General features: G+C 48.1%; 8 protein-coding genes across 8 annotated transcripts; 4 read left to right on the top strand and 4 right to left on the bottom strand.

Moving 5' to 3' along the window:
- Positions 1-278: 278 nt before the first annotated feature.
- On the top strand, positions 279-542 carry CCR75_004757 (uncharacterized protein; the record flags this gene model as incomplete). The annotated part of the gene is made up of 1 exon (XM_067962843.1): positions 279-542. The coding sequence occupies one exon, from the start codon at positions 279-281 to the stop codon at positions 540-542; it is 264 nt and encodes an 87-aa protein (XP_067818533.1).
- A 91-nt stretch (positions 543-633) lies between these two features.
- CCR75_008675 (uncharacterized protein) lies at positions 634-1,203 on the top strand (the record flags this gene model as incomplete). The annotated part of the gene is made up of 1 exon (XM_067966725.1): positions 634-1,203. One exon carries the CDS (start codon positions 634-636, stop codon positions 1,201-1,203), a length of 570 nt encoding a protein of 189 aa, XP_067818342.1.
- Positions 1,204-12,939: 11,736 nt separating this feature from the next.
- On the bottom strand, positions 12,940-13,398 carry CCR75_008676 (uncharacterized protein; the record flags this gene model as incomplete). The annotated part of the gene is made up of 1 exon (XM_067966726.1): positions 12,940-13,398. One exon carries the CDS (start codon positions 13,396-13,398, stop codon positions 12,940-12,942), a length of 459 nt encoding a protein of 152 aa, XP_067818343.1.
- Positions 13,399-13,639: 241 nt separating this feature from the next.
- CCR75_008677 (uncharacterized protein) lies at positions 13,640-13,822 on the bottom strand (the record flags this gene model as incomplete). Its single annotated transcript, XM_067966727.1, has 1 exon — positions 13,640-13,822. The coding sequence occupies one exon, from the start codon at positions 13,820-13,822 to the stop codon at positions 13,640-13,642; it is 183 nt and encodes a 60-aa protein (XP_067818344.1).
- Positions 13,823-13,829: 7 nt separating this feature from the next.
- CCR75_008678 (uncharacterized protein) lies at positions 13,830-15,790 on the bottom strand (the record flags this gene model as incomplete). The annotated part of the gene is given in 6 exon segments (XM_067966728.1): positions 13,830-14,246; positions 14,262-14,329; positions 14,353-14,975; positions 15,015-15,127; positions 15,235-15,500; positions 15,538-15,790. 6 exon segments carry the CDS (start codon positions 15,788-15,790, stop codon positions 13,830-13,832), a joined length of 1,740 nt encoding a protein of 579 aa, XP_067818345.1.
- A 2,918-nt stretch (positions 15,791-18,708) lies between these two features.
- On the top strand, positions 18,709-20,286 carry CCR75_008679 (uncharacterized protein; the record flags this gene model as incomplete). Its single annotated transcript, XM_067966729.1, has 3 exons — positions 18,709-18,788; positions 18,853-18,911; positions 18,977-20,286. The coding sequence occupies 3 exons, from the start codon at positions 18,709-18,711 to the stop codon at positions 20,284-20,286; spliced, it is 1,449 nt and encodes a 482-aa protein (XP_067818346.1).
- Positions 20,287-20,303: 17 nt separating this feature from the next.
- Positions 20,304-20,906, top strand: CCR75_008680 (uncharacterized protein; the record flags this gene model as incomplete). The annotated part of the gene is made up of 1 exon (XM_067966730.1): positions 20,304-20,906. One exon carries the CDS (start codon positions 20,304-20,306, stop codon positions 20,904-20,906), a length of 603 nt encoding a protein of 200 aa, XP_067817891.1.
- A 31-nt stretch (positions 20,907-20,937) lies between these two features.
- CCR75_008681 (uncharacterized protein) lies at positions 20,938-21,846 on the bottom strand (the record flags this gene model as incomplete). Its single annotated transcript, XM_067966731.1, has 3 exons — positions 20,938-21,407; positions 21,475-21,608; positions 21,683-21,846. The coding sequence occupies 3 exons, from the start codon at positions 21,844-21,846 to the stop codon at positions 20,938-20,940; spliced, it is 768 nt and encodes a 255-aa protein (XP_067817973.1).
- Between the last annotated feature and the right edge of the window lie 1,584 nt (positions 21,847-23,430).

The following is a 23,430-nucleotide window of genomic DNA, read 5'->3' as shown; positions in this document are numbered from 1 at the left end:
CCCATGTGCTGTGTTCGTTGAGTGACTGCATGTCGCTCTTCATTGCTTCCAGCGACTGTTTCTTATTCTTACTCTTTAATACTTCATCGTAGCTTGAAGCTTGTTCCCCATCGTCATCTGCGATAAAACAATAGAACACTGCACGCATTTCCGTAATCAAGTAATTGAGTATGTTCTACGAGCACTTGGAACGGAGCACCGGCTCTCACCTGTTTACGCGCCATAATTGAATGGAAGAGCGGAATGAGCAAACCGCGATGTAATACAAGTCGCTCGTGATGTTGCTCGAGGCGAAGTTGGACGTGCGCAACTGGGACATCATTCTCCCTGCTCTACAAGCCTGCATCCACCATTCACCCGTCGACAGCCTCGGCGGCCGAAGCCCAACAGAGATGTTTATAGGTTTTGATGTGCCACCTGTCATTGACCCAGTCGTCGTAAACAGTGACAGCAATACTGACGTTTTAATGACTCTAAACCCAGCAACAGCTGCCCAGCAGATCGACAAACTGCAGGCTAAAAGTTGCGCGACATGCACTTAGTTGCATTCGAGAAATCTGCTACCCGCCAGCGCAAGCAGCAAGCTGCATCGAGCCACAGACCTGCCAATTTTGAAGACGGGGAGTTCGTGTTATGCTCTCGCATTTATCCACGATTGACGGCGTCGAAGCTGACAGTACGCTGAATTGGCCATTTGCAGTCGAGGAGATCAAAGAACACAGCTGCTTGATCAAAAACATCCTCACTGGCTCTCTGTACAACGTTCCCGGCTCACGAATGAAGCGATTCAGTGGAAACTATCTTGGCGTGACGGACGAGCTGCGCGAGCACGTCGTGAACCAAGGTCTCGTGCTTGGCGACCGCAGCATCGACGATCCCCGATACAACAAAGCAGCAGATGTTTTGAAGCTCAAGGGTCAGCTGAGTGGGACTCGAAGAAGAAGAAGAGTTATCGTGGGAACCGCTATCATCAATGCGAGCAGATGTTCCAGTCCTGGTCGCGCAGTATCTCAACAACAATGCGCAGAAACCAGAAGCGGTGAAGTACCAAGCAAAGCAAGACTAGCACAAGCGAGTGTCGAACCGAGATGTCGCTCATTGGGAAGAAATGTGTTGCGGATCGTACCTAGCGCGACATCTCGAGTAGCTAGCTGCTATAGTTTCGAGCTGAAAGAGCTCGCCAAGCGGTACGACCTTTCATAGAAAGCAGTTGTGAAACTCCTCAGCTAACAGCGGCGGCGGCAGTGGCAGCAGCTTGCCCTGCCGCTTGCATGGCTTGCATCCATACACACTTTGCATTTTGCACCACAGAGCTCAGATCCACCACAGTCGTTTGTGCAATTGAATGTTGTGGTGCTGGGGCAATTTTGTAATACACCCATTCGAAAACCGCGAAAAGTTTTCTACAGGGTAAAGCTCTAATGTTTTGTAGCCTTAATTAAAATTAATTCACCTGCACATGAAACCCTCAATTAGCAGCGAAAATTTTAAGAAATGCGGAATGTTCTTAGGTCTTACCAGAGATATTGATGTTCACTTCTTTACTTCGAAATATGGAAACAGTGCATCATCAAGATGAGAGTAAATTACTTCGCGATGGGATTTAATGCCATGCTATTTATTGTCAGACGCGGTATCCAATACACCATTTTTCAATGTGAATGAAATTTTTGCTTGCATAAACCTTCATATTGTGAATCTCTTCCACCCATTTGACATTGTTGGTTTGGTATTGAAGGAATTTCACGGCGATGCTCACTAAAATTGCGTGAAATTAACGATTTGACGCGATAATCCATTTACAATACCTCCACCACGGCGAGGCATATTATGCGCAGAGTCGTAAGTTTAATAATAGTTATGAAGGATGTTTTGTTTAAACTAATGCTCGATAGTAAAAAGGATTCTCTTATTACGTTTTAGCCTACCAGTAAACGGTTCAGACTTGTAAACTTCCTCACCAATCAATCGGTTGGTTGCAGTGCAACACCTAGGTTGACCGGTCAGAAAAGACAGGCAGTGTCGTCAGTCGTATCTCGCCGTCCTTGCCCATGTGCAAATATTCCTTCAACACTCCTCCTCGACTGCGGCACCACCATAATCCCCTTCTTTTCCTCGAGTCCTGCCTCTACCCTAGGCTCATCAACTCGCACAGCGACGCAAGCTTGGCTGCATCCAGGGCCTTCGTCATTAGGTCAGCAACCTGGGCTTCAGACCTGACGTACTGTGCCTGTGTATATCGCGTCGTGAGTAGTCCCGCACAAACTTGAGCCGCACATCGATGTGCTTGGCTTTCAAGGAAGACGCCTCGCCATCCAGCTGCTTGATAGCGGCTTGATTATCGATGTACAGCGTCATCGGCAGTCCAGGTGGCATCCCAATTTCGCGCAGCATCTCTCGGATCCCAAGTAACTCGCGCGTTTGCTCCGAAGCGGCAACAAATTCGGCTTCCATGGTGGATAGAGAGACGCCGCCTTGTTTCTTGGCCGTCCAACTCACCGCCATGCCGTTCAAGAAGATGACCCCGCCCGTCAACGACTTTCGGTCCAGCTTATCAGCAGCGTAGTCCGCGTCTGAGTACGACTCCAAGTTCACTGTCTCGCGCGCGCTCGTCGCCGGTGTTATCCGTAGCTTGAAGCTGCAGGTACCCTTCAATTACCTCGCGATGCGTTTCGCGAGCTTGTAATCATGGACTCGCGGCTGGTGCGTCTGGCGCGTCGCCTTGTGGACGGCAAATGCAATGTCTGGCCGCGTACATCTCGACACCCAGAGAAGACTACCGACGAGCGATTGGAAGCTTCGAATGCTTGGAGCTCCTCCTTCTGCATCAACAAGCAGAGCGCTGTCTGTTGTCGGGACCTCGTAACAATCTGCACCGATGGGAGTCCGCGTTGCGTTTGCATCTTCGAGACCATGATCTTTCAGGATTTCGTTAATTGCAACTTCTTGATCGATAATATATCCTCCTTCATTGTCAGTCTCCACTCGCATTCCTAGGAACTTGTTGACTGCTCCTAGGTCCTTGATAGACAGACTGCCTAGACTCGCGAAGAAACGGTCGACTGCTGCCGCGTCCGTACCAGTAGCTAGCAAGTCATCAACGTAGACCCCGACAATCACGAGGTCTCTCCCATCCTTCTTCCAGTATAAACACATTTCCGACACGCACTGCTGGAAACCAACGTCAATAAGCCGTGCATGTAGTAATTGGCTCCAGAGCCTCCCGGCCTGTTTAAGGCCGTACAAACTCTTGCGAAGCTGTAAAGCCAGTTCACTCACGCTCGATGCCCCTAGTGACTTGATAGTATCGCTGCTCACGTCCATTCCTCTTGGTACTTGTAGAAGTATCTCCAAATCAGCCTCTTTGTCAGCCTTTACGTAGGCGTTAGGGATGTCGCCATGCTTTGCGACGACTCCCCACGTAGCTGCAAGAGCCAATATTATCTTCACCGTTGACATGTCCATCACGGCAGCAAATGTGAGGACATAGTCAACTCCAAACACTTGCTCATTGCCGCACGCCACAAGTCGCGCTTTAAGGCGTTCGACACCCCCATCAGTAGTCATCTTTGTCTTGTACACCCACTTCGTGTGGAGTGCATTGCTGCTGCTCGGACGCTTGATAAGATGCCAAACGTCGTTGTTCTCGAGCGCTTCCAATTCTTCACACATCGCCTTCTTCCAGTCCTCGCTTTTAAGACTTCGCATTGCTTCGCCGTAGTTCTTCGGATCACGCTCGTACACATGGTTTACGATGCTCGTATTACTCGCTGGCTCCTCCTGTGCCGCGACTTCCTGAGCTCGCTTCGACGCACCACGCGTGCCGTGTGACGAGCGGGTCCATGACTTCTTCTTCGATCGTCCGCTACCCACAGTTAATTTCCCTTTCTTCTTCTGCTTTGATGAGACTGCTAGTGACGCCGTCGACAATTCAGACGATTCTGCACTCCTGGAAACAGCTGTACCGGCTTGATGTTCGTATTCGAGTGCGCGCTGAAGCTGTTCATTTTGCTCGTCACTGAGCGTCGCAATGTTTTTCACATGCTGCGTGACGACCTCGACGTTATCCTTTTGCAAAAAGACTCGATAGCCTTTAGTTTCGTCGCTCCTCCCGACAATAATGCCAACTTGTGCTCGTTGTGCGAGCGAGTTCTTGCGAGGGTCTCGATAGACGTGCAACTTGAGCCGAATACCACTATGTTGCGCAAGTCGGGGACAACCTTCGTGAGAACCTGTATTGGCGACGCGCGTCGCAGGTTTGCGCTTGTCGGACTCCTGTTCAAGATGTACGCCGCGTATTCGACGGCGTCTCCCCAAAATGTCAAGGGCAGGCGGCTTGCAAAAATCATGGACCGAGCCATATTCAGAACGGTCCGATGCATCCGCTCCGCCTTGCCGTTCGAAGCTTGATTTCTTGCCTCTGAGACTTGACGGGCTACTCCAGTGCGCTTGCAGAATAAGTCCACATTCTGGTACTCCCCGCCGCCGTCCGTACGTAGCACGTGAATACGACCATTAAATCGCTTTTCAAAAAACACCAAAAAGTGTTCAAACTTCTTCGCTGCTTGATCCTTAGTTGGGGCCAGAAACACGCGGCAGTAATTCGACTTGTGATCGATAAAATTCACGAGATATCTGTTTCCATGTCGGTCCTTAGGCGTCATAGGTCCCTTTAGATCCGAGCAGATAACTCCACCAATCCTGTCGATTGGTGCATTTACGCCGGTGTCCTTTTGCGATTGAGAATTTTTCGTCTGCTTCCCTTCAGCACATGACAAACACGTGAGTCTGGGCCGATCCGTGAGTTTGATCCCTGACGCAGGATCCTTCGCCATTCGTTCCACCGTGTCGAAGGAAAGGTGTCCAAGTCGCTGGTGAAAATGCATGAGCGTACCGCTTTGCACTCCCAACGATGACTCAGTCGCTCCTTCTTCAGCCAGTATTGCCATTAGTACATCACTTGGCATTCTCCTTAAGTGCGATGTTTCCACTGTCTTAGCGTAAAGCACGTTGTTCTCCATAGTCGAATCGAAAGCCACTTCCCCATTGCTGCGATTGGCGAGCGAGCGCGTCGCGCCATCGTACACCAATCCAAAACCCTTGAGCTCGAGTTTTCCATATGAGACAATGTTGCGCTCGAGTTCAGTCGCAAGGTACACTTCGGTAAGCTTGACCGTCCGCTCCTTGCCACCTGCCATAACGCATAAACGGACGCTACCGACTCTTGACAGGGATAGTGTTTCTCCATCCGCCATGTTGCACTGATAGTTGCAGTCTTGTGCATCCAGCAACAGCTCTCATCCTTCACGAGGTGACGACTTGAACTACTATCCAAGATCCTCTCGTCATGCTCGTCCTTCGCATCTTTTCCAGCATAACCAAAATGCGGATTCTTCTTCTTTAGTCCACGATCGTTGATCGCCAAACCGAGGTCTGCGCCATGCTTTCCACGACGACCATCGTAACTACTACGACCTTTGCTTCGACAGTTGGCCTTGATGTGACCGGCCTTTCCGCACTCAAAGCACGTGCGTGTCTCCCTCTTTGCTGAGACCTCGTCCACGAGCGCAACAACATCTCGTCCTAGAGCCCGGCCCTTACGCGACTCCAGCTCTACAGACTGCGCGAATTGGGCGAGCTCCTCAGCTTGACGCAAAAAATCCACTCTTGAGTTATCGTACTTAGCCATAAGCACCGTACTTAGTTCCGTCGACGCATAATGCACGATATTATCCAGCACCTGTTGGTCCGCGCCACCACACGCGTCGCTGACAGCAACCAAGTAAAGGTAATGCTCCGGCCAACTTCTCTTGGGGTCTTTACGCGCCGTGAAGAGCTGGATTGACTGTGAAGCCGTGATTGTGGTCTTGAAAGTCTGATGGAGCCTTTCCATGACATGATCCAGCGTCGGTAGTTGTGTCCACCATAACTCCAGCTGCTTGTTATAATAGCGCTCTGCGGTTCCGCTCAAGTAGTGTCCAAGTAAGTCAGCTTTAACTTCCTCGGACCAGGCGAATCCGCACGCATGCTGGGCCATCGTAACTTGGCGGAGAAATGCTCTCCCCCAATCAAGAAAACAGGAGCCGAGTCCATGGTATAGCTCACTACCGTCATACTTCCTGATTGCCAGCTTTCGTTGACGTGCGTCCGGCACGCGATGCGTAGGGCATGGCACTTGCTGAGCTTGTTGAGGCATCTGTTGCGGTGGGAAGCATTGCCGTAAGTCCGGCGCCGCATACTGCGGTCCGAGCGGTTCAACGTGGGCGCCTTGAGCCGGTGACACTCTCGGGTGCTGCCTGGGCTGGTCATGTGCTTGATACACAGCTTGTCGTCTCGGCGGCGAGTTGCCAAGAGCGTCCAGGTGCATCGGTCCAGCGTTGCCCATGTTTCGGCCAAGCAGAGAGCTGAAGAGTCCACTTTCGATTGCACCTCGAAGTCGCTCGTTCTCGTCCATCTGCATCTGGAACGATTCCATGCGCTCCATGCGACCTTCGAGTCTTATGAGCACCTTGAGGATCCTCTCGTTCACGTCCGCGCCCCTTTCGTGGGTTGGCGGGTCGACGACTTCGGCAGGCGGCGTCACGGTCCTTTCGCGAACTGTGATTGGCGGCGCCTGTGCCGCGTCGTCGGAGCTGTCATTTGGGCTCATAACCTGTTTAAATTAAAGCTCGATAGTAAAAAGGATTCTCTTATTACGTTTTAGGCTACCAGTAAACCGTTCAAACTTGTAAACTTCCTCACCAATCAATCGGTTGGTTGCAGTGCAGCACCTAGGTTGACCGGTCAGAAAAGACAGGCAGTGTCGTCAGTCGTATCTCGCCCCGTCCTTGCCCATGTGTAAATAATCCTTCAACATGTTTTGTACCTATTTAGGCTGGCGAAAAGACACGGGAAATGCAGAATGTAGTATTCGGGTATTTCAATTGTAGATCTCTTTTCTTTCTTACGCGATGCGATCCTTCCCTTATCTCTTTCTATGCAGATGCTCTATTGGTTGATGGACTGATTAAACTTTCCGGCCAAATACACTTAACCCTCTCTCATTTTTATTCCCTCTCTTTTGCTCAGGCAAGGCCAGTCGACCCTATTTAAAAAAAATGGGATTGTACTGTATGTGTCGTTTCACAGCATCGCATAATCAATAGTTATTCGTTAAAGTCGTCTTGAGAGCCCATGGACAATAAGAGCCGTGTTGACGTATGACAAATCTTATGCCTTTTATTTACACCCTTTGAGCGCAAGCGAGCAACGCCTTCCTACTGTTTCAGTATTCGTCGGCTTTAGCGCGTAATTTCTTTGTCAAATAACCATCTTTGCACAAAGTGTACCGGGGTGTCCGTTAAATAAATGTTATTTCTTATAAGAGGAATAATAAAAGAGAATAAAGTTAGACGAATGTTAACGGCTCCCCTTACATAGGCAGACTTAGCTAAGTACATTTATCACATAAGTAGGTATTAGCTGTACTCGAGATAGCGGGTACTTCGTGTCCATTCTAAATTTACGGATTTCCTTACGCTTCCTCGTAAGACCTTTAGTGTGAGCTAAAGTAACGGGCTCCTACGCCCCATTTCGGTCAACAACACCCACAATTAAAAAATATATAGTAAAATGATGCCTTCAAAATATTACGGTGCCTCGGGAGAGATTCGTAAGAAATAGTTTCGCATAATTCATAAAATGATAACAACGATGGCATGATGCCAATTTTTTTGACACACTGCACTTCTTCCAAAATAATTGTTTCTAGCGAATAACCTTACGATCTCACGAGAGATTGTGACGGTGTGGGCTGCGACCGTGCTACGTGGTGGCGTGATTAAACCAGGCTTGCTCCTAAGCAGGGCTTTCGACTGCAACCACAGAGCCAAAAGGTTTGACACGTGGTGCTCACGAGCGCCAAAGGGCCTTAAGCTCGGTGAAATCGACTTGATCAATTGCACGGCCAAAAGCCTTGAAATTATGCTTCGGGACTCGGTTGTTGGTGGGCATGTGGGAGTGGCGGCTCGTAGCAAAAGAGGCGGTGTCTTAATCAGTGCGTGTACCGAAAGTGAGACGGCCGCGGTATCTGCATGTGGCGCTCGAGTCGCAAAGCTCTGGCCTTACGGTTTCGCGAAACCTAGTGGTCCGTTTATTACGGAAAATGTTGATCGATTGCTCCGGTCATCGGGGCTTATGTAGATATCGGGTGTAGGCGGGCACGTCGTAATGCGGCCACGCTCTACTTAGACACACACCCTAGCACAGCGAGAAAGCGGTTTAACCTGCTTCTCTTGCGTGCAGTGAGGGAGTTGTGGTGGGCGCCTTAGCGACCTCACCCAACACACTAAGTACTCTGGTTAAGTGTCGTCACGGGAGCGGTAATCCGGCTCCTCGTGCGCACTTACCAAATAGGAAGTAGTTTGCAGATTGATTTATATTGAATCGTATTAAATATAAATACCTATTTTTACCAATTAAACTGTCATCTCTATAGATAACACTTAATATGTATTGCGAGTGTATCTTTCTAGATACCTCGCGCAATGGATGACGCTAGCCGTTATCACGGATGACGCTGGGCGTCATCCCTCCTAAACGGAATGCACCCATGTGCGCCACATACGCAAGGGTTGGTCACAAATGTACACCACACCCGTGTGCTGGGTCTAATTACTATTATTTAGTAATTGACCATCCCCTTAAGTACACTAAATGTACTTAACGGGTACTGTGTAACATTATGGCAACTTTAGCCCGTAACACCATCCCCCCTTCAGAACGAATTTACATTTTTAAATTCGTCAAAGAGGAGAGAGGAACTGCGAGCAGCTTTACGCGCCGCTAGTTCACTCAATCACTTAAGCGCACGCGTTTCCATACCCGGCGCCAAAGATGCCACCTAAAAAGGGCCACGTTGGTGCGTCGTCTGCGAAGACACCCACTCAACCTCGTACTAAGCGCACGCCCCGCGTTAATTCGCCGGCCGCGTCTTATGCCTTAGTCGGAACGCAGACAGCCACTGCGGCTGTCGCGTTAACAGAGCTAAAGGATCCATCCCACTTTAACAGTGAGGATGTTGATCCGTCGCTCATTGTCGACTACAATGAGTCGACACCGTTGCCGTCACCTCATAGTAGTGATGCGGACAACGAGCTCATGAGGAAGGATGATGGCGCATTATTGCTCATCCAAACTTCTTTCATGTCTCACAACATGGAGACAGCATCATTTACGAATGTTGTCCTATCGTCTGCGCTGGAAAGCGCAGCGACAGGTAATGAGAGCGCTGCCATAAAGGCGCAGCTGCTTCTCCGCTTAGTATAATCACAGCGCCTTATGCTCAGACCATAATTCATAATGGTTATGACATTGAGGATTTGGAGCCTAAAGCTCCGCCGATGACACGTGAACGTGCTCAGTCGGTGTCACAAGCCAGTCGTTTAGAACGTGACTATGTGACGGGTGGCATTCCAAAGATGCCCTCTCCATCTTAATGGCCTCGTTTAAACGGGCCAAGAGCGTCGCTCTTAGAGCGCGCTCTTGTAGACGCACATAATTATTATGGCGTCTTTAAATCATGGAGGGCTCAGGGAAAATCGCTTGGGCGTATTTTCTCGATCCCGGTCTGTTGCGTTAAAATGAAACGCCCGACCAATACAACGCGGAATTCCTGCGCCGCATTCATCCGAATTCCGATGCGATAAAACAGCGGTTGCAGCGAATTAATTTCGCCCGCGACAAGAATTGCACGGAGATTTTGAGTGTAGAAAATATCGTGTGTTGTGGCTCAGTTGAAAGTTGATTGTATATTTATCATTAACACAACCTATACCTACTCGGCTTTGGCTAAGATATTCTACAACTCATCCTTTTTAATCTGAATTATCTTGTTAATTCTGATTTTTAATTCTAGCTTGAACGATACCGGGGTCGCAAGGGTATCGAGAAGTCTGTTCCATTTCATTTTTTTTGTGGTCGGGAATTGAACCCGTGTCCTTTGGGTCACCAAGTCGATACTTAACCACTACGCCAGAGTGGGACTCCGTGTGTTGTGGCTCAGTCGGGTAAGGCCCCCAAGGTCACCGGTTCGATACTCGGCAACGACAAAAAGTAAAACCTTCGGGAACTGGTGTTTAAGGTTCACCAGCACTGTATCGCCAGACAGTGACGTGACCCATTTTATGGTATTCCACATATGTGGGAAAGGGGGTGCAGGGAACGATAGGAAAGATTTAACGGTAGGATAAAGTTAACGGTAAGATTGAGATATACTCAAAAATATAACATACTTTCCGGTTTGGAATCTCGACCGTAAGTCCATCTTCAAGGTCATAGCGTAACGTAATTCAACAAGTTATGAGCTCAAACAACGACTCCGGCTTCAAGATTGAGCCTTTTGACGGCTCAAACTACGTGCTATGGAGCTACAAGATGAAAATGTACCTGATGTCCAAGGGGTTGTGGGGAGCTGTCTCCGGTGTAGGCGCTCCGAATGCAGTAAAGGAGCAGCAAGCGCACGGCGCGATCGCGCTGAATCTGAGTGACGCGCAGTTGATGCACATTATCGACGCAACGACGGCGAGAGAGGCGTGGGGAAGGCTGGCGAAGTTTCATCGCACACAAGACATGGCGAATCGACTTTGGCTTAAGGAGAAGTTTGCGTCGTTTAAGTATACAGCTTCAAGCATCAGTGGTCACGTGACAGAGCTTGAAGACATAGTCCTGAAGATGAATAGCGCCAACTGCGGGCCAATTGAAGAGGACGTATGCGCGGTGATGCTGAAGAGTCTGCCTGCAACTATGAGAACTTAGTGCAGGCGTTTCGCATGTCGGTGTCAAGTTTTAATTTCAGCGACCTCGTGAGCAAGTTGATTGCTGAGGAAGTGCGGCACGAGGACACGGCTTAGGTGGAAGAAGCAACGGCCCATTACACAAGTAAGAGAAATGGCATGCAGCACCCCAAGAAGCAGCAAGAACGGCGTGCTATGAAACCTTCAGGAGCGTGTTATAACTGTGGCAAGGTCGGCCACTATGCTAGGGATTGCCGTTCAAGTCGTGGGCCAAGAGAAACCCGAGAAGGAGGACACAACCACTCCAACGTCGCATTTAATGCTAGCGAAGAGTCCGTCAGCGACTGCTGGGTTTTGGACAGTGGCGCATCTGCACACATGTGCAAGGACCGGGAAGCTTTTGTGGAGTATGAGGAAGTGTGCCAGGCGCGCAGTATATCAAGCGCGTAGAGTAATGTGAAGCTCAAGGTCATCGGTCACGAAACGGTGAAGCTGCGCGTTTGGACCGGACATGCTTGGATCGACGATCGCCTCGAAAACACTCTCCATGTCGAAGATCTGTCAAAGAATTGCTTCTCGCTTACGGCTGCATCAGCGCAAGGAATGGCAGTAGAGATCTCGCGCAGCGAGTGCGTCGTGAAGCGGGGCGGGACACCAGTTGCCACTGGAAGAAAGCAGGGCTTCCTGATGTACCTCAACGTTGAGGCTGGTGCGGGGTGTCACGTAGCCGCGTACGGAGCGAGCTATGGCACAGAAGACTGGGTTACGCATCGCCCGTAGCAAAGATATGATCAAGGACGGAAGGATCGAGGCGCGGAAATGAAGACCGACGTCGTGTGTGACGTATGCGCAACGTCCAAGCAAGTGTGCAAGTCATTTAAGGCAAACGAGGAAGCCTAGGGATTGAGGGAGAGTGCGCGTTTTGACAACATCGTGTGCTCCCACGTACTTGGACCAATCACTCCAGCTTCAAGATCCGGCTTCAAATGCATTGTGAGTTTCATCATGATGAAGAGCCGGTACGTGACGGTTTATCCCTTGCGAAAAAAAGTGAAGTCATGAGCGCGTCCGCAAGGTTTTATCGGGAAATCAAGATAGCATCTGCGACTAAGATCAAGATAATTCGAAGTGACAACGGTGGCGAGTACCGGAACACGGCAATCAACAACTTCTGCAAGGAGAAGTTTATCAAGCAAGAGTACACAGTTCCATACAATCCTGAACAGAACGGCATGGCAGAGCGCATGAATCGAACTCTGGTAGAGATGACGCGCTGCATGCTTAAGGACAGCGGTCTCGACAAATCTTACTGGTGTGAAGCGTTAATGACAGCAGCAGACATTCGGAACGTGGTTCCAAACTCCTCGAACAAAAAGTCAAGTCCGTACGAGATGTTGTTTAAGCGAAAGCCGCGCATCGATCATATGCACGTGTTTGGTTCGCAATGCTACGCGCACGTAACGAAGTAGAAGCGAAAGAAGCTAGACGATTCGGGTGTGAAGTGTTATATTTTCTTGGTTATGCAAAGGAATTGCAAGGCGTACCGACTACTTAACGCGGATGATGGCTCTATCATAATTTCAAGAAGCGTGACATTTGCTGAACATCCCATCTCGAAGGGAATATAAAGGAAAGACGATCGAATTATCGACATCATTGAAGATGAAGAAAATATGGAGACGTCGACCAGTGACGACAATGGAGTGGGGGGTTCCAGTAAATGATGAAAGGCTTCGGACTCCACCACTTAGAGCTAGCCGTGATCCGATTCGTGGTAGCCAAAATGAGTCCAGTGTTCAAGGTCAGGTTCCCACTCGAGCATCAAGCACGCCCGAAAGAGACGGCGAAGAAGAGTGGATGGTGCGACCAATTTGAAAGAAACGCGGTGTGGTGCGCTACGAACAAGAGTTCCCCAACCTACGCCGCGGCCACTTTAATTTGGACAACTTCGAGGGAGAAGACGACTGTCGGATAGCAACGCCTTAAGTGGGTCAATATGAGCGTTCCAGGTGGTCGCGACGAGCTCATAGAGGTGTGTGAATGCGTATTTGAGAAAGAGGCAGTATCTGGCACCGGAAATGCTGTCACTGAGGTACAGGTAGTCAATCATCAACACCTCGTTGCGCTCAGTCGCAACACCGTCCGTCCGTGGTCCATCCGCCTTGAATCAGCTTCGAGCCTTTACATGCTTGCAGAGAAGGCACGCGCAGACAAACGACTGCACCTGGCGCTGTATGTTGTCGATTCCAAATTCGCGACGCAGTAGATTGAGCAGCACGTGCACGCCTCTGTGGCCTCGAGTGCCACAATGCCCGACAATGAGGATGCGCTTGAGCAGATCTTTCGCCGCGCCGGGCATCCAAAGCTTCCTATCGATACGTAGAGCACTGCCGTCGTCTGGCATTTGAAACCAACGATCGTGTGCGTTGCGTTGCACTCCGATGAATTTATCGAAAGAAGGAAAAACAAACCCACTGGATTGCGTCAGTCGCAATGAAGAGATGTCACGAGCAAGTGTCTGTGCTCGAGTTGTTTTTGCACATATCGCTGATGGCGGCGGGTTGACCAACCACCGTGAGACAATGTCAGCAAAGACGCTGAGCTTACCGGGCAGATGCTCGATCATGTAACGATACGGGGACAGATGAAGTGCCCAACGCTGCAGCTTCCCACGGATACGCTATTTCACATTCTGGGTCGGCGAGAAGATGTGTATCAAGTTTAAGTGGTCGCAAAAGATCGCGAAGCCACGCTTGCGAGAGAGCAGGAATTCGAGATGCACACAGGTACGAAAGATTGGATAGCTTCCTTCTCAGTTACAGTCCATTGCAACTGCAAGCCACGGAGCAGTCCGCCATGCGGGCAGGCTAGCAGCTCGTGATGTTGGTCTGCGACTGCTTTAGTGTGATTGTACTCGTGCACTTGTGTTGCACGGTGGCCCAGCCGGCGTCAGATGCATCAGTAAAGACGCACACGGTGGCTTTAGACGACGGGTGCTGCAGCTGTGCGGACCGCGCGAGGTTATTAAGAAAGGTGTGGTACGCTTCCATCTCGCTTTCACTCCACGATACAGCGATCCCGGAGGCTATGCGCCTCTTGCGTCCCGCTGATTTGAGAAGCATGTTGAGCTTGTCGTACAGCGGCGCAGAAACACGACGTAGTCAATGACCGACTCGCGCAGCCAATTGGCAGCACAAAGTAGACCAGCCTGTCCATGGCCTGCTTGCGAGTAGCTGGAAAGACAATGATGTCATCGATCCAAATCAGTAGACTGTCGTATAGCATCGATACGTAGACGGTGTGCATCTGGTTGTGGTAGTGCGTTGCGCTGTCTGTCGCCCCCTGCGGTACCCGCGTGGGTGTGTAAATAGCATCCTTGGTCACAAGCGAGAACTGCTCTTGACATCTGGAATGGAGAGCAAGCTGCCAAAATCCCTTGTAGTTGTCGAAACGTGCGTAAAACTTCGCAACCAACTACTCGGGCCACACGGTACGCATGTCCGGCATCGCACCAGCGATAGAAACACTAAGACTGTTCACGCGTGTGTAGTCGTCCACTGTCACCCGGAAATCAGAGCACCTGGACTTTTTCGAATTAGCAGCGCTGGAGATGACCAGTGGCTGTGATTGTTTCTTGTCACCAAGCCGAGACGCACGAGGTCGGCGACGTACACACGTAGAAAGTCACTCTTCTCACGTGGGTACGGCCGCGCTTTGCTTGTCACTTGGACAGCGCCTTCTGCAAACTGGACACGCAATGGATCGACCTTGGCTGGCGGATCAGCGCCGAGCTTTGACCGCCAAACGCTTTTGTACTTCATCGCCAAGTTGAAGAGCTCATCTGCCAGGCCGTCGTCGTCGCATTCCTCGGCATTGGCCGCCCGTTGTAGATCAGCAAGCTTCATTGTAATATCGTCTTCTACGTCGACACCGACGTCGCAGTTGGGCAAATCCAGGTCGTCAGCGTCGTAACCGTGCTCGGATGACACAGCTAGTTGCTCGATCATCGAGCCAGCATCATTGCCGAGACTCACAAGAACGTTTTTGCCCAAAACGAACTGTTCCTTATCCTCGTCTAACACAAGGCAGTTGACACCGCGGATGTTCACTGGGCCGGCCCCAATTCGATTCTGGACGTCAATCAGTGCCTGTTCGGTCGCAATGAGTTCAGCCCCTCCGACGACTTGGACAGAGACAGGGTTTCTTAATATCACGAGAGTGTACGCCGAAAGTGGGAGTTACTTGAGCAGGGATAGCGGTACGATCGAGGTGTCGGATTCCTGATCAGGGACAGCGGTACGATCGTGGTGTCGGACTCCTCGATCGTACCGCTGTCCCCGCTCAAGTCTCTCCCACTGTCGGCGTACTTCTCATGACATTAAAAAACCCAACGTCACTTCAAGAGAACCAGCAAGCACTGCGGTCAGTCGGTCGTCGGCTTCACGCACTGTTGCCCGCTTACCAGTACTTGGCTGCTACCACGAGCACGCAGCAATGCACGTGCCTGCTCTTTGTGCTCCTTCCTCGCCGTAAGACAATCCGACATCCAGTGGTCGCCGTTGCAGACAAGGCATCTATCTCTCGAAGGTGCAGCTCTTCGGGTATGATTGCTAGGCGGTGCTGCTGAAGTGGACGTTGTTGCTGCCACAGCAGGAAGAAATTTCTTGGAGCTAGTACTTGCAGTTGTCGGCAGCTTGCGCCCGTGTTTAGCATCGATTTCGTAGCGGGCTGTCGATCTTCAGTTGATAGAAGAAAGTAGTGCTACTGTTCGCGCGCGCGCTGCAACATGATCGTAAAGAGGATCTTGGATCTTCTCGGATCATGCGGCTGATCTCTTTCTTTAACATCTCTGGGGCGAGGCTAGCAATGAGGATCTTGGTTCTGTACTTCGATCGGGCCTGCTCTTGTTGAGTTTGGTTCTGCGACTTGACTAGTAGACAATGCTGAGCAACGATCTTGTTTAAAGGAGCAATGAAGCCCACGATACGAGCTTTTATGTCGTCCTCCTGCATGTCCATTTGAGCTGTGCTGCAATCAGCGTGTCGATGTCTGAAAGGTGGTCGTTCTTCACGGTTGTACAACGACGGTCGACCTCGACGAGCACGTCGTGATCAGTAAGGTTTGTCTTGTCTTTATGCAGGACGTAATATGCGAGGTTCTTCAGGAGCAGCGCGTCGATTGATGAACAGATGCCAACGACAATACTGTCGTAGTGCTACCGGTGAACGAGCATCGCTCTCGTAGACAACGCTCGTACTGTTCTCGGTCCTTCCGCCGAAAGCAGTACAAAATACATATTTTTCAAGAAATATAAAAGAAATTAAATCAATTAAAAAACAATAAAAACTTCTATTATTTATTTAATATTTTTTTAAAGTATACTACTAAAATTATAGATATTTTCTTGTTATTTTAATTGATTTAATTATATTTTTAAAATATATATATTTTCTGTTCAAGCGTGTATGTTTTAACAAACGGTCAATTTCACCTTTTTCTTATAAAATTTTAAATAGAGTTTGATCCTGGTATGCTTTAATCATGCAAGTTGAATGCTTTTAAATTAGACGCTGTAGGTCTGCTGCATTAGCTGGTGCCGGCAGCGAGCTCAAGGCTGCTAGACGTACAGGATCATGGCGAACGCCGTACTCGCTGAGCAGCTTGCCACACCAAATAACCTCTCAACAAAGTGCTGGCTCTTTGTCACGCTGATCATGAGGCCGTGTCGCATTGTTAGATTAAAGAACTGGTCCAGCTGATGATGGCGGCTTGGTTCCACTTGGTCAACCTTGGCGCAACGATTTGTAACGCCACTAAAGTTAACTTTTGGTGGATCTGAGCCCTGTGGTGCAAAATGCAAAGTGTGTATGGATGCAAGCCATGCAAGCGGCAGGGCAAGCTGCTGCCACTGCCGCCGCCGCTGTTAGCTGAGGAGTCTCACAACTGCTTCCTATGAAAGGTCGCGCCGCTTGGCGTGCCTTCAGCTCGAAATTACAACAGCTAGCTACTCGAGATGTCGCGCTAGGTACGATCCGCAACAACGACACGGCGAAAGTGTTTTGACACATATGGAGGCAATTGAGGTAGCACTTCCAAGGATACGTCAGAGTTTAAATGCGTAAGAGCTCAAAGACAATTACAATGTGGCCGAGACTGGCCTTTTCTGGCGCTTGCAAGCTGACGACTCACTGGCAAAAAAGCAACTTGGGGATCATAAAAATAGCAAGGAACGCATCTGTATAACTATCTGCTCAAACAGTGATGGCTCAGATAAGCTTCCGCTATGGTGATTGACAAATCATTAAACCCTCGCTGCTTCAACAACATTAGCCGGGAAATGTTGGGCTGCAATACCATACCAACAGCAAAGCGTGGATTACGCTTAATGTTTTCGCTCTTTGGTTGAAGGCGTTTGATCAGCGGTCGGAGAGACGCAAGGTTGTTCTCATACCAAACAACTGCACTGTACATTTTCAGTTGAGTTTGGCTGAGCACAACACAACATTGAGTCTTTTGCCTCCCGCAAAGTGCAACCTCAATAATTCAGCCATGTGATGGGAGAATATTCCGAAACTTTAATGCATGCTACTGACGTCATTTCAATATTTTTGCAAAATTCAGAACTCCGAATCATAGACAAAAGAGTAACTCAACCATCAGGTTAGCATTTCAAAGGTTCTGCTTTATCTCAATTTATACAAGTACAAAGTAGCTGCTGATTAAGTGCTGTTTCTTCTTAGGTTCTGATTACTCCCTTACTTTGTCCTGCATCTTACACAACTGTTCAATAGAAACAGGTCCATGATTTCTTGCTGTAAAATGAACAGCTGAATATTTGTAAGCTACAATTGCACATCTGTGCATTAAATTTTGGCAGCGGCTTGCAGTCATCATCGTCATCATTATCCTCACATGGCTGGCAGAACCGCTCGATAATCGCATCATCTATTAGTGGTGCAACGAGGCCCTCATTTCCGCGAGGGTGCTCCAGCAACTTGATGATATCCAATGGGTTGCGGTACCTAAGACTTGATACCAGCATTTGCAGCTCTTCTAGTATGGCTGTTCGATTGGTTAAGCACTGGAACTGGGACCGGGAGGTACGTCGATCGATACCTGCGGAGGGCGGTACGATGACACATCGCCGGAGATAGGCTAATCAGCAGACGAGCAACCATCCAATGGATGGCCGCCCTTGCCAACCCGCACCGAAGGTGTAAAATAGTTAAGTGGGAGGAGGCCCTATAGCCGAAGTTCTCCATGGGGTGCGGGGTTTCGATATGGTAACTTCGTCAAAATTTAACCTCTAGTATGGCTGTTCGCGGCTCAACAGGGTCGCAGCCATCATTACATATCTTGCAATGAAGAAAACAACGGTTTATTGTTTATGGGCAGACGTCAGGTGTCCAAGCTTAAATTGCCTGTCGGATTCCCTCCAGCACTGTGAATTTTTTTTTAGGCTCATCACTATTTTATTCAAAGCAATCATAGAGCGAAGTACATTTTACTTCTTCTACAACGCCTTAAAGCTGTAACCTCCATAAAACTATAAAAATGTCGGCTCCATGTCAAAAGAAGGTTCTTTTATATACAGGGACAACCAACTTTGGTTAAATACAAGAACAGAGAGGTTTTGAATTAATTGACTTTGTCCCGAGTTGGGACCAGGGAAATTCTTAAAACTTAGAGGAATTAAAAAAGAAGGGTATCAAAACAGAGAGGTTCTACCGATCCTTAAAAATATTTATGTTGTCATTAATGTGGGGGAGAACCGGCTGCCCTAAAAATGAAGTATGCATTAAAACAACAGTCAAAATTCGCTTTTCTTATTGGAGCAAATTTATGGTAATAACAAACATTTAAATTGTCAATTTTACCCAATAAAAAAAAACAAATTACAAGGAAAATTGTCAGAAATCTTTCAACTGTAAGCGTTATGGCTACCGACCAGCAGAATACTGCAAAACTACGCGAGACTGTCACCGCGGGGTCAAGGGCCCCTCCTTTTGCGTCCGGGTTAATTTGTTATCTTCGTTGTGTTGACATTTGAGCCGCAATATTTATCAGTTTCGTATTTTAGCCCCGTAGCCATGGTAAATCAGCCACGTCCTGGGTTTAACACGCCCGGACAATTTCCAGGTGTGTCTATCCCTTAATTTGAATTGCAGAATTGTGGTACTACTAAGATTCATGCTTACATAAAGGTCACGCGGTGCGTGCCGCTCCGACGCAATTGTCTACACCCCTGGTTCCACAGCGGCACCTTGTGGCACCCACCGCCAGCGTTTCATCCGACATGTTGCCGTCACTCTTTGGCGATAGTCGTAATTCCCGTCTGGATTCAACCGACGATATTTTTGCACAATCCGCTCCGGCAGGGGTCCATTCAGCTGCAGAACTTTTCGGGCAAAACTCGCACGCGGCTTTCGGGCGGTTTCGATCCGGCACATCTGATTTATTTTCGAGGCAGCAAGTGCGCTGTGAAATACCGACACAGCAACTTAGCCAGCAAGACGATTACGAAATTCTTTTTAGCAGCCCCAAAAAGTTGTCGAAAACAGCGACTCCTTTAATATCACGGCATCCTTCCTCACATGGCTTCTTGCACTCCGCTAGCAAGTCTGCCCCCCCTCCGACCCACTCTCAGTCTACACAACAATATCCCTCATACATTCAGCAGTCGCCTTCGCTAACATTTGGGCAAGCGCCACCTCCCACTGCACCAATTTTGAAATTCGGAGACAGCCATCGGTCGGAATCTATCCGGAGTTCTACTTCTGAGGCGCAAAAGTGCCAGGAACCTTCCGAAGCGGTCTGTCTAGCAACATCCACACCATCACCGGGTTTGAGTCAAATCACGCTTGAAATTCCTTCTTCTGACAAGCTCGTGCATGACTTTTTGAAATTTCAAGTTCACGAGCGCTTCGCAAGATTTGCTAATTATCCTGCTACGAGCAAATTGCTTTGTTCTGACATTCCTGATACCGTCGAGGGACTAAAAGCATTGTATGTGCAGCAGCGGTGGAAAACTTTAACAAAAAAGTCGCTCCAGATGCTGCAAGATCCTCGTAAGCATATCGACGTGGTTCTTGAAATCAAGTCGTGGTGGCTGGCGGGGCTCATCAAAGAAGGCCATTACGACAATGCAGCGAGTGTATTGGACCAAATTGGTGATCTTGATGAATTACCTGTATTAGGTGGAAGCACTTCATTTGTGCATATTCGTCTTCTCCTCCTCCAAGCGCTACTGAGCAAGTGCCAAGGAAAAATCGTGAATCACGAGAAACAATTATTCCACCTGATTTTGCGTCTACAGGGCGCAAGACAGCAGAATAACTGGCAGGTTTTCGAAAATGTTGATAAAGAAATTTTCGCGCGATGGCTGCGAATTGCACAGTTTGCGCTTGCGAATCATCTTGTGCATCAGCAAAAGTTCAGGTTGGCATTGCGTGTCTCCTCTCAAATTGATGTAAGTCTCGGCACCTTTGCAGTACCTATGAACGTGGAGAAATAATAATAAGGACTGTATTTATGTCACAGGCGCATTATTTGGTGGGTCAAGATAGAGTTATTGTGCTGTCTCGCTTGGGGCGTATACGCTTACAAATGGGTGATCTTGTAGCTGCAGAAAAGTTGTTCAAGGCTGCTCGAATTCACATTGGTCTCTTGAAGATTGGAAGCGGCAACTGCAGCGGGGTTACTGCAAAAATGCTAGCCGAGCTGGAAGCACGTCTTTTGCTAAATGACGGTCTGTTGCTTTTTGCGCAAAACAATTTGCAGGAAGCGTTGAGTGCTTTTGACTCAATTTTGTACGTGCAGAATGTGCAAGCTGCAGATGTGGAAAGTCTTGAAACCGATCTATTTCTTGAAGAAGATGTTATTTGTTCGGCTGTCAACAATTATGCAATTTGTGCTCTCTATTGCTGCGACGTCAAAGCGGCTGTGGCTGCGCTGGAACAAATGATTAGATCAAACCCAAAGCGATTTCTCACTGGGGTAGTTATGTTTAATCTAAGCTCACTGTACGACCTTTTGTACGACAATGCTACAAGCAAGAGCAGAAAAGAAATGATGAAGAAGATTGCGTATATATATGACCTCGAACATGTCGATCCATTAACATACCGCATCTAATGGTAGCATAAGTGCTTTGGCCAAAACTGATTTATAGTTGAATGTTGCCGCTGATATCACTGTCCTTGTCAAAAGTGAAGATTAAATGACTATCACCTCTTGCTGTCTGCTGAAGTTTTCGTTTCTTGTTTCCAATGCAAGCATCGCCGCCCGTTACGTTGCCAACTATGGAGCTACCAGACGCGCTCTCTCTCGCTTTTCCTGATTCTACCTTTGCGTCTACGCAAGTCAACTGACGCTTCAAATCCTCCTTCATCTGAATCCACCGCGTCTTGCTCAATACTCGAATTCCGCGAAGATCTAAATTTAAGGATTCGGCAGCAGCATTTTCGGCAGCAGTTTGATCAGCAAATTCCACGAAGCCGAACCCTTTAAACTTTTTGCTCAGGCGGAATCTCGGCAAAGTTACTAACGTCACTTTACCAAACCTGGCAAAAACACGCCGCAGGGAATCGTGATCGTCCGTCGCACAAAAGTTGTCAAAGTAGATGGTGCGGGCGTCTATGACTGTAGATAGCAAGATATTATATGCCTGGCCATCGTTTAGTCCTGACAATATGAATCCTACCAGCTTCGTCGCCCTGACTTGTCTCTAAGAAAATCTTCGGCGCGATGCAGCATTTCACACGGTCAACTCGGATCATCGGTGATTTATCGGCTTCGTCCAATATCATGCGCTCCGTCGCATTTAATCCTTTTAATCTAAGCGAACCAAATGTCGAGTCAATGAGCGTTGCAAACATAAGCCTTGCACAGATACGTGCAGCCAGACGAACTTATTGAAAGAAAGAATCACGCTAACAGGCACGAATCCCATCTCATCCATTGCTTTTTGCAAAAATTTGTCTTGGCGGAGATTGCTTTCGCTAAGATAGAATTCAAGCTGCCGCTTAATCTGCTTGCGCAACGACTTGCGTGTAGAAGTCGAATCGGCAACCATGAAAAGTTACATATAATGTTATTTGATGCCTATAAAAGAGCAATTTCGAGCTGACTTAAGAAAAATTAATTTTTAGAAAAGACATTGAAATAAATTGTTCTTCAACTACGTTAGAAACACGAAAATAAAGAAAGGGAATACCTAAATTCACCGTCGCTTTTTCCTTAACTCACCCCTTCCATTTTTGACCAATTAAATATCATTATTGATATTAACGTCGAAATCTCCGAGCACGATCAGCAACGTTGAAATCTTCGCGCACGACTAGTGTAACGGGGCGTCCCGTTACATAAGTATTAATCCTATATTAAGAATAATAAATATTTTTTCCTATGAGAAGAAATAAATAAAGAAGTGCAAAATTATTATCTTAATTAATTTGGGCTTAGATGTTCCAATAATGCCAAATTTGATATTATTGCAATAAGACATTAGATCTATTGATTGGTTGATTTAAGTCTAAATCAACCCCGCTAATCGTTTCAAGACACGATTGTACGGTGCGCAAGGAGGCGCCATACTTAGTTAGATATTAATATAATAAGTTCAGTTGTAGATAGAAGATCGTTACGTAGGAAACTAATTATATTAATACAGTTTTACTTTTCCCTTGTTTTAAATCCATTGAGATACCTTTTGTAGCTAAAGACCCTTAGCTGCCTAGAAACCTTACTTTGTACTCTTATGTACGTGATGTTCGAGGCACCCTACCTACACTGTAATCAGTGTTATAGTACTGATCAGTACTAGTGAAAGAAGCCCCGTTACAACTAGCAACATGTAAAAATACCGTCAATCATCCACTTCCTAACACTATTTCCAGCAGGCGCTAGGGATATCCTCTAGGAATACAGGCAGCGATACAAAAGTAAAAAGTTCGATTAAGGTCGGTGTTTTGGCTTATTGATGCCAAACCACTCTAAACTAACTACACTACTTTCCTAGCTTACACAACACCCGGATGTCCTCAAGGAATACAGACAGCGATCAAAATGTTTTTCTATACCCGGACCCCCTTAGTTCCAACGGCGGCGTCGAAATTGCACATGACACCACAATTGTATTCTTCTCTCGTCATGTCTATTTTTCGTGGGCGGAGATTTCAAATGTTGCTGATCGTGCACGGATTTTGTAGGCGGGCACGTCGTAATGCGGCCACGCTCTACTTAGCACACACCCTAGCACAGCGAGGAAGCGGTTTGCACCTGCTTCTCTTGCGTGCAGTGAGGTAGTTGTGGTGGGCGCGCAAGCGACCTCACCCAACACACTAAGAACTCTGGTGAAGTGACGTCACGGGAGCGGTAATCCGTCTCCTCGTGCGCACTTACCAGGTAGGTAGTAAATTTCAGACTGATTTATATTTAATAGAATTAAATATAAATACCTATTTTTACCAATTAAAATGATATCTCTATAGATATCAGGGCTAAAGGATCCATCCCACTTTAACAGTGAGGATGTTGATCCGTCGCTTATTGTCGACTACAATGAGTCGACACCGTTGCCGTCACCTCATAGTAGTGATGCGGACAACGAGCTCATGAGGAGTGATGATGCGGCATTATTGCCCATCCAAACTTCTCT

This window comes from Bremia lactucae, linkage group LG6 (assembly GCF_004359215.1).
Source record: "Bremia lactucae strain SF5 linkage group LG6, whole genome shotgun sequence".
Classification (NCBI taxonomy): domain Eukaryota; phylum Oomycota; class Peronosporomycetes; order Peronosporales; family Peronosporaceae; genus Bremia; species Bremia lactucae.
Note: the sequence above shows the minus strand (reverse complement) of the source record. Positions and strands in the feature narration are given on the sequence as shown.